We start from the raw sequence: 9,953 nt of genomic DNA, 5'->3' as shown, positions 1-9,953 counted from the left end.
TGCGACCACCATACTTATAAATCAGTCCCGTGGCCGGAATCATCGCTACGGCAATAAATCCCAACATAGTATTTCCCCATCCCAAACCCAATTTCGCATAAATACTCGGAGCAGCCAATGGTAACACAGCTCCAAAAAGACTCCTACTAGCCGTCATTGCCGCCGTCGCACTTGCTGCGAATAATGGAAAACTATCAATAATATACGTCTGAATCGGGATAAAAACACCCATCATACCAAATCCAAATGGAATAAGTCCGATGACGGGTACAATCCAATGAGTATGTTTATCTGTTGACCATCCATACCAGAAAAAGGTGATGGGGATGAATATTGAGAAGAAGAGACAGGCTGGTAAACGCATTTCTGGTTCAAAGACACCTTTATTTTCGGCTGTCATTTTGATTACGGTTGCGTCGGAGATTTTTGTCACGAGGGCCAATCCCGAGAAGAAACCAATGCCGATGCCAATATATGCGAGACCACAAAGTCCTACACTCCATCCATATTGTTCTTGAAATACTGGAGTAATTGTGGTGAACAAAAGGTACAACAAACTGTACGCGAAACAAATATACAGCGAAAGTATGAAAACGATTGGTGACAAGAACAACATTTTGAGAGGTCGAATGAGGCCATTGATCAGAACAGTCCTAGTGCTAGGATCGCTTCCGAGATCATAGCAGGACATTAAATCAGGACGATTAAGCTCTATGCGAAGCTTCTGAGTTTTTCTCCGGATTAGAACTGGAGGATAAGTTTCGCGGTTGAATATTTCAATGCCAATTGTCGTTACTGTGGCGGCACAGAATATAACCCAGAAAATCCAATGCCAACCAACTCTCTCCGCTATGAAACCTCCACAGATTGGACCTATCACAGGTCCAAATAGAGGGCCGATGGTGTAAGCCGCCGAAGCTGCTCCACGTTGCTCGCGTCGAAAGAGATCGGCAATAACACCACCACCAAGCGCCAAACATCCTGAACCACCAATGCCTGCGAAGAAACGAAATATTATAAGTGCGGTAAGGTTAGGAGCAAGAGCGCAGCCTATCTGAAATAGGCAGAAAACGATGTTGGATGCACAAAGTACCGGTCGTCTTCCATAAATTTCCGACAGTGGGGATAAAAAAAGAGGTCCGAATACAATGCCTAAAAGGAAGACAGTAACAGTAAAGGTACTTAATGTTTCGTTGTGATTTTTAAATGTTTCTTCGATATATGGCACACCGGGAGCAACCATCGAGGATGCTAGAGGACTGACGACAGTGATGCTTGATATTAGTCCTAGAAGAAGCCATTTTCGACTCGGAGGAAAGTTTTGAGGATTATTTGGATCGTCCTGACTATCCCAACCAATAATGCCTGCATTTAAATCGGTTTCTGGAAATAGTGCGTCACTTGGCTTGGTTTGTGCGGGAACGTCGTTCAGTTCATTACTCGTCTACATTCAGTTAGCCTTTTAGATCGAAGGTGGTTGCAGAGTCCATGCCTTTGGATAATTAACTAGGGCTATGTCGGAGAGAGTTCCTGGTTCTTCAAACTTCTGACCGCTGACATTACTCTTATAACTGCTACCAGTATGCACTCTCTCTACAGAATATGTATGCGATGTATTTGAACCATATAATGTTTCCTCAGATCCGACCTTCGGCTTGTGTCCGCCCCCGTGTCCTCGCTCCTCGTCTAACATTTTAAAAGCTTGAACGAAACTTCTCTATGTAAGAAAAACCGAAATAATTTGTGTTCAATGAACCTCGTGGTTCTTGTGAAACTCAGAAAATTATTTTGAAATTATAAATGAGGTTTGTGATTTAAATCCGTAGGGGCGGTTCCTCCAATCTTCTTCGGTTTCTTCTGCTCTGAAATTGATCAAAAGCCGATTCTTGTAGGTTCTCTCTCCTTTCGGCCTCGCCCAACAAAATCAAAACTGAATAGTGACCGTCGAAGAAAAATGATTGTGCGAGAAAAATAGATTACGACTGCGTCGCTCAATATGAGAAAAAAACTATTTGAAAAGCGTTGCACATTTACTGAGCATGCAAAGAAAAGGGACCATGAACATCTCATAGTGCAGCTATGTACACAAAATATCAAACGAATTTTTGCCCTTGAAATCTATCCCTCGGATCCGAAGGTTCTCGGATTTAAGGTTCTGGCTTACATATCTCAGCTTTGTGTAACGTACTGTAATCATCGTGACATTAATCAGATATTATAAGCCGGATCCGATTGACTGAGTAGCTTTGAAATATAATATTTCAACGAGACCCTCATGAAGTGAATTTGATTCACTATTGCACTCACAACAGTTCAACAAATCGACAAATAAGTAAAATTCGGAGAGTGACACTTCACCGGAAGCATCTCTTTTCCTGAGAAAACACGTCGGTGTCCTGCAGGTTGGTTACATCGCCAGCACCAGAGCTCCATTGTAAATGCTATTGCTCTCGCCACTAAGATTGAGATGTTGCGTAGAGAGAAATCTAACATTTCGACAAACAATGGCACGTGAGTATAGTTGGATAAGCTGATCATTGAAAAGCCTTGTTGATGGAACCAACTGAAACTGCATCGTTATCCAACATCGAAAAAGCCTTGTTCTTAGCGGTACCATGATGCCCTGAAGACTGCCTCACCATGTGGCAATACCTAGTTGAAGAACGATACCTAGACGGCGATGAAGATTGTTATCAAAATCTGCCCTACGGTCGCATTGACACCAGAAAGAGATATTGAAGATGTCAGAATCAACATCGAAAATGTCCGTCCGTTAGTTCCGTGCAAGGCTGAGTAACACTGTGGGGGATTAGCGTCATCTCAGCAGGCCCTAAGAGTGACCCCATAAACCTTGGGGGACCCAAACCTTAACCTCGAAACCGTACCATAGCCTCCAATCTCCAATCTCCAATCGATCACTTCTAAACCACTCCAACTCATCCATATGGCATTTTATTCACCTTAAATACTTAAATGATCATCAATTGTGCTATCAAAAAATGTGAATAAAACCACAACAAAGTTCCAGCTTTTAAATTGCTACAGTACAGCACAATCTTACTCATTTGCTTATAATCTCCTGCCCCGCTACCTCCCTCTCCCACTCCTGTATCCATCATCGTGATTACAATCTTTACGCGTACACAAATTTTGATAGGAATCCGGAGCAATGGCCAAAAAATCAAAGAAAATTGCAAGCCCATCTCAGAGTGTTTCTGACACCTCTAGCGATGGTGATGGAGCTCCCGTTTATACACCACCTGAAACTGAGTCCGTCGATGGTCCCTCAAGCTCAACTCACCTCTCAGATACAGGTCACCTCAGCGACATAATACAAGTACTTCAAGATGTCAAGCTTGCACAAGATAATGCTAATGAAGCAGAGCAAGAGACGGATAAGTCTGCAAAGAAGAAGAGGGGTAAACGAAACAATCGCTCCTTAGGCAAGGAATCGGTTCCAGCAGATACAATTGTCAGCAATGTTGCCAACGCCCTTCAGAACCTTGTAGTTTCCGAAAAAGAGACAAACAATTTGGAGCAAGAGCAAATCAATGCAAAGTCTGAAAAGAACAGGAGAACTAAGGAGAGGAAGAAGAGAAGCAAGGCTAGAAAGGCTGAGGAGGATGCCCAGAAGGAATTCGATGCGATAATCGCGAATGACAAGTCCAAATCCATGGAGGGCGAGGAAGAGGGTTCAGAAGAAGAGGTAGGAGTCGAGGGTATATCCAACTATAGGTGGCTTAAGGACTCCGGATGGAATAACATGAAACATTTCATGATAGTACATGGTTTTAAATGGGGTGACCATGATGACTATGATGCCGCAAAAGAGTTTATCAAGAGAATCAGGGAGGATCAAGCTTCTGAGGAACAGGTCGAACCAGAACCGCCAAAGAAAAAAGTAGTCGAAGATGTTTCTGTATCTAAGCCAAAGACAGCCAAGACCAAGAAGGGTCAAACTTCTGAGAAACCAGAGCCACCAAAGAATGGGACAGCCAAGGATGCCTCTTCCAAACAGAAATCGACGAGAAGCAAGAAGAACACTGTAGTCGGCTTATGGGAAGATTATTTCGGAGAGGAAACTCAGCTTGGAAACTGGCAGAGACTCTGTGTCGATGTTGGCATGGAAGAGATACCTACTAGCATTACTCAATGTCGCAAGGTAAGTGATACAGATTTTCAAATTCAATAGTGATGCTAATGTACATTCTATAGGCATTAGGAAAAGTCTGGGTCAACATTTTTGATTTCCTCGACGCCAAGGCTGAAGGTAAACCAGTAAAGAGATACAGCAGCGAACATAAGCTTGCTACATATACATTAAAGTCCGGCAAGATATTCCCAAAGATTCATGCTAAGCAAGGTGGACCTGCTAGAGTACTATTGGCGCATATTTTCCGACATTAAGGTTGAATTGATCAGGCATTTCGGGGCGATTTTTTTTTTTCCTTTGGCAGGCATACGCGATGATAATTTAATGGGCATACGATTGAGATATCAGGAATTTGGGCTTTGCAGCTGGGATATTATGGTTGGGATAATTTGCTGACGATTGGCGTGGGATATGTATGCGCGGATTTTTATGTTGCGTTTGAGCGGATCTTTCTTCTAGGGACTCTGGGCGTGAATAGCTGGATATATCTTGCATATACAAGCATTTTCACATATTCTTTTTTCTCTACTTTTGCTGATATGATATCCCTTTTTCACTCTTTTCCTTCTTCACTCCATCATCCATTTCCAATTCCTCTCCTTGAATACTGCTCTCCTATCCTTTCCCACTCCCTCATCGTTCTCCATCATTCATATCACATCTCTATCCATCATACTCACAAAATCACACTCCTCATCAAAGAATAAAATGAGGAACGAGAGAATCATCTCAAACCTCCACTCAAGATGCTTCTCGTGCTACAATTGGAAAGAAATTAATCCCCATTACCATTGTTATCTATCTACATCTATCTATATACACTAAACGTAAGATTACTTATATCCCGCACATCTCGAAAACGAAAATAACCCCCAAATAAATCAGCAGAGTAACTCTCTCTTTCTCACACACACACACACACATACTCTCTCCCTCCTTGAAAGAAAATAAGAGAAAACAAATGTAATACCCTGCATGTCCTGTTGGTAGATATTGTGGGTAACTTGCTTTAGATGGAATATCTTTCCTTTTATAGGGAGGGGAGAAAAGAAGGATGGGGAAATGGAAGATTGGAGAGTATATAGGGTGTGATGGAAGGATGTAGGGATTTTTAGGGGTGTGGGAAAGAGAATGATTTGAGGGTATATATATATATATATTACTATTTGTAAAGGAGAGAGAGGAAATAGATTCTGCATTTTGTTTTTTGTTTTTTGGTTATTGCGTCTACATTTTATTTTCCTTGGGGTTTGTGCTTATTTTATTTTTTAAGAAGGTGGATGCTGGATATATCGATTTAGAGAATAATGTATAATTATGATTTAAAGAATAGGAGATGGTGGAAAGAGGGGTTGGGGAAGGGCAAGAAGATGAAGGAGAATGGCAAGAGGAAGAGGGGAGAAATGTAAATAGGGGGTATGATATGGGATGAGAGGGGATGGGGGAAGAAGGTGATGGATATTTAGGGTATTTTATAATCTTACACCAGGATGAAGATTGGATATGTATAGGTATGATAGGTACTTGGTGTTATCTACTAGGTATATATTCATGGTATGGATTTCATAGTCTGGTGATAAGTAAAAAGTTTGAGATTATTTGGAAGTTATATAAATCATCGATAAATAATGGATTATTTTCAAATATGTGTAATTTCTAAAATTGAATCGTTTCTCAATTGGAGAGGATATGCACTACTTATAAACATGAAAGAGTCCTTAATCTAAGAGTAGCTTCTGCACAACACTTGCGCTATAGCTCGTCATTGTTCCCATCTCCATCCTGTCTCTTTGAAATTTTGTCACGGCACTTTTATCCAATTTTCCCGTACATATTCTCCTTCCATTGGGGATGCGTTCTCGAAACCTGGGTTAGAACAAGGTGATCAGTGTAAAATCCAGCAGAAACCACTATACTTTAGCCCTTCCATATTGCATGACTGTAGATGTGTAAATAGATGGTAGGTTCATGCTATTAAGCGAGTTTATGCTCCCATCCGTTTGGCAGGTTCCGCAAGTAATGTGATACGTAACACAACGACCCGTTTTGATAAATCTTGCTGTTCTAATAAAAGTTTGACCAGTTAAACTGCGGCTTTCGACTTTGCAGAAAAGGTAGATCAGCAGAACATGCAATAGATCGAGACTAAAAAAGGTTTTTGTTTGCGCCGGAAGGGTATGAAACTATTCCGTCAACGGACGCCCATGACCATGAAGTACCAAGAGACCGCGTTGAATTTTCCCAAACCCCCCGAACCTAACGAGCTGTGATAAAAAAATCTTTGTCCATAAGGTAAACAAATCAGCGGGTGTACTTTTCCAATCTTCATGAGCGGTTTCTGATAGAGCTGGGAGCTTGTCCTCGCCCTTCGTTAAGTCTCGTTTGACATATATTATGACGAGCCTTGCCAGATGCTTGCCAGTCCTAATCTAATCTCATTATACGTAGATCGTGGATCTTTTGCGTCAGCTGATGGCTGATGACCTTTTTTTTTTTTTGGAAAAAAAAAAGAGAACAAAAAAAAACGCTCGCTATATCAAAAACAAACCTGGGTTTCAAGAAACCATAAATGGAGAGAAGAGCGTATCTCCTCTTGGTACGTCCGTCCGCGGGTAGCTGCATAGGCCGAAGAAGAGATCTATTGGGTTTCTTGAGACCAGAAAGAGCATCAGATTGAATTGATTGATTCTCTAGCTAAGCAGTTAAGCTGCGAGTATATATTCAAAAAAAAATGAAGGAATAAGGTTAGGTATTCAGCCTTCGGAATTAAAGTGCTTTGAAATCAAAATATTGAAAGCAAACAAACAGTATACCAAAAAGGAAAGAATGAATTAAAAGTTGAGTTTTGTTTGCTCCTTATATGCATCATGCAATATATATGCATATGCTGCCAAGATCCCAGGAGGTCAACAAGATCACAAGAGCCAGTGTCCATCGTTCCAAAGATGCTGTCGCTGTTGGAAATCATTTGAAAAATATTCGACGGAAACTTACGTACAGAGACACATCCCCGACTGCTTTGCAAGCACAGGAAGCCAGCTTGATCTATAATAAATGTTCATCTTATTCCTCTTTAGAGTGCTGGTTAATGTACAAGCAATCAATCCATACATAGCTTAAGCCAAGGAGTAAATTCCCTGGCTTCCTGGAACCCTGAGAGCGCTTTCTTAGGGATTTTAGGTCGCCATCATCATCGATATTGTACTCTTAAGACTACGATGCATAGTTTATCATCCCACCAACGATCCAGTGCGGTATAGAGTCCTTGTCGAGATGGATGCCCGAGTGGACAGCGGAAAAGTGTCTCGGTAGAATCGTGGAATCACCGAAATCACTAATACGCTTTTTTAGATCACGAGAACGATTCATAAACTTTTCAGTCCGATCCAACGATTTTCCTAGCCATCCTCTCGTCAAATCTGTGCAATACATGTCTTATGAAATGCTTATTGTAAAACAGTAAATATCATTGGTCCTAGCTAGATGGAATCGAGTAAGGAGGACAGTTGCGATGGAATTGATTTCTTTTGATATAGATACATTTTAAATAATGCTTGAAATAAAGGATAGAATCACTAGATAAATTCCCATAGTAGTGAGAAGAAAGAAGAAGGCCTTGATTAATATATAATGAATTTCAAACAAGCATTTAGAAGTTGTATGTTGAATAGAACTAGAGGGACCCAAGTAAGCGAGGCTAACAGTGGCTAATAAAGATATATTCAGCCACGCTAGTAATCCCTGTCAATTATCCCTGCAAATTTTTATATTTCTACATTGGACAAAAAAAAGTTGAGAAAACGAAAGATACTTGAATATACAACATACTCACACACAATGCCCCCCTCACGGTCAAAAAAGCCTGCCGATGGCAGCGCAACATCGAAAAAGGATGCGCGAACAATTCTCCAAGAAAGTGAAGAGAGCGGTAGTAACAATGAGGATGTAAACATGATGGATAAGGATTCCGATGAGGAGGAGTTAGACAGACTTGTTTTAGGAGATGGGGCAGGATTTACAGCGCAATTGGGCCAAGACATGGAATTTGATTCAGATGAAAACTCAGAAGGAGAAAAGAGTGAAGATGAGGAAAAAGAGGATGTCGGGATTGAGGGTGTTGACGATGCAGATGTATAAACTCGCCCCGCAATTGTAGAGGAACTTCATTAACTCTTTTTAGCTATTTTTCCTAGACTCTGGACCGTCTGTTGTGCCCCAAGATGCATTAATACCGCGATCAAATTCCGAAGATGAAGAGGGAGGAGATGCGCTGGCTTGGGAGGATAGTGACGATGACCGATTGACTGTATCTCTTGCTGGAAATCCTCGATTAAGGAAACTTAGAGTCAATGAAGGGGAGGATATGGTTAGTGGAAGAGAATACACAAGGCGACTACGAATGCAATTTGAGCGCCTCAACCCTGTTCCAGAATGGGCTCAATCATCTAGGCCAACGAAACGACGTCGCAGGTCATCCGCAGGCTCTGATTCTTCATTATCATCGAATGATATGGACGTTGATGATTCTGACCTTTCAACGTTACCTCTCGCAAGACTTCTACAAGATGCTGGTGCTCTCACAAAAGAAACTCCGGCGACCTCAAAACGACCAAAACTCAGACCTGAAGTCCTGGACATTCAAAGAACCCGGGATATACCAAAAACCCAACCATCAGCCGTTACTTCCCTTTCCTTCCATCCCGAATACCCAGTCATACTTTCTTCAGGCCCAGCATCTACTTTATATTTACATCATTATGCGCCTACAGCTCACCCTCATCCTCATCCGCAACTTACCAGCGTTCACGTCAGAAAAACACCAATTGCTACATCAGCATTCCTTCATCCTTCCGGAGATAAAATCATTTTCGCTGGTCGACGTCGTTACTTTCACATTTGGGATCTTCCTTCGGGAGAAATTAATAAGGTTACGCGTATTTATGGTCACAAGGATGAGCAAAAGACAATGGAAAAATTTAAGCTCAGCCCTTGTGGCCGATATATAGGCCTGATTGGTTCATCAAAAAAAGGAGGCGGTGTTATAAATATTCTTGATGCAACCACAACACAATGGATAGCATCAGCACGAATTGAAGGCAAGGATGGAGTTGCCGATTTTGCATGGTGGAAAAATGGAGAAGGATTGACAGTTGTAGGAAAGGGCGGTGAGGTAGGCGAATGGAATATGGAATCAGGATCTTTCGTTGCTCGTTGGAATGATGATGGTTCCATTGGTGCTACCATTCTTACACTCGGCGGGTCCAATGGGCCTAAACAACTCGGTGGGGATCGTTGGGTAGTGATCGGATCTCAAAGTGGTGTGGTCAATATTTACGACCGTAAGAATTTTGTCACTGGAAATGATATAAAAATTCCAGAGAGACCTGAGCCAAATAGACGACTTTTGCAATTGACCACACCCACAAGTCATTTGCAAATTAGTCCTGATGGACAATTGTTGGTTTTTAGCAGTAGGTGGAAGAAAGATGCCTTGAGATTGGTACATCTGCCTAGTTGTACAGTGTATAAGAATTGGCCAACATCAAACACACCATTAGGAAGAATTTCATCTGTGGCATTTGGTAGTGGCAGCGATGTTCTGGCGGTTGGTAATGAAGCTGGAAAGATCAGGCTGTGGGAAATTAGGAGTTAGTGGTATATATGTAATGAATGATTGTGGTGTCACGTTGGACTTGTTTCTTTCGGATTCAATGCTGTCTTTTTCTTTGCGAAGTGAAGAAATTTCCAAATCTATGAAAACTGAGCTTGATCCAGTGATCTTTCCTTAAGTGCTCTTCTA

The 9,953-nt window shown here is 41.6% G+C and overlaps 5 protein-coding genes across 5 annotated transcripts in view; 2 read left to right on the top strand and 3 right to left on the bottom strand.

Moving 5' to 3' along the window:
* Positions 1-1,693, bottom strand: part of SS1G_09892 (hypothetical protein) — a gene marked incomplete at both ends in the record, with an annotated part of 2,400 nt that extends 707 nt beyond the window's left edge. The window contains 3 exons of the mRNA XM_001589209.1: positions 106-174; positions 238-1,444; positions 1,649-1,693. Of these exons, the coding sequence (XP_001589259.1) occupies positions 106-174; positions 238-1,444; positions 1,649-1,693 (1,321 nt within the window). The remainder of the gene's footprint in view (positions 1-105; positions 175-237; positions 1,445-1,648) is intronic.
* Positions 1,694-2,534: 841 nt separating this feature from the next.
* Positions 2,535-2,642, bottom strand: SS1G_09891 (predicted protein; the record flags this gene model as incomplete). Its single annotated transcript, XM_001589208.1, has 1 exon — positions 2,535-2,642. The coding sequence occupies one exon, from the start codon at positions 2,640-2,642 to the stop codon at positions 2,535-2,537; it is 108 nt and encodes a 35-aa protein (XP_001589258.1).
* A 527-nt stretch (positions 2,643-3,169) lies between these two features.
* Positions 3,170-4,407, top strand: SS1G_09890 (hypothetical protein; the record flags this gene model as incomplete). The annotated part of the gene is made up of 2 exons (XM_001589207.1): positions 3,170-4,162; positions 4,216-4,407. 2 exons carry the CDS (start codon positions 3,170-3,172, stop codon positions 4,405-4,407), a joined length of 1,185 nt encoding a protein of 394 aa, XP_001589257.1.
* A 1,929-nt stretch (positions 4,408-6,336) lies between these two features.
* SS1G_09889 (predicted protein) lies at positions 6,337-7,585 on the bottom strand (the record flags this gene model as incomplete). The annotated part of the gene is made up of 4 exons (XM_001589206.1): positions 6,337-6,577; positions 6,702-6,847; positions 7,148-7,198; positions 7,397-7,585. 4 exons carry the CDS (start codon positions 7,583-7,585, stop codon positions 6,337-6,339), a joined length of 627 nt encoding a protein of 208 aa, XP_001589256.1.
* Positions 7,586-7,990: 405 nt separating this feature from the next.
* Positions 7,991-9,806, top strand: SS1G_09888 (hypothetical protein; the record flags this gene model as incomplete). The annotated part of the gene is made up of 2 exons (XM_001589205.1): positions 7,991-8,284; positions 8,334-9,806. The coding sequence occupies 2 exons, from the start codon at positions 7,991-7,993 to the stop codon at positions 9,804-9,806; spliced, it is 1,767 nt and encodes a 588-aa protein (XP_001589255.1).
* Between the last annotated feature and the right edge of the window lie 147 nt (positions 9,807-9,953).

Source organism: Sclerotinia sclerotiorum, genomic scaffold (genome assembly GCF_000146945.2).
Source record: "Sclerotinia sclerotiorum 1980 UF-70 scaffold_14 genomic scaffold, whole genome shotgun sequence".
Taxonomy (NCBI): domain Eukaryota; kingdom Fungi; phylum Ascomycota; class Leotiomycetes; order Helotiales; family Sclerotiniaceae; genus Sclerotinia; species Sclerotinia sclerotiorum.
The sequence above is the reverse complement of the archived record's forward strand: the minus strand, read 5'-3'. Positions and strand labels throughout refer to the sequence as shown.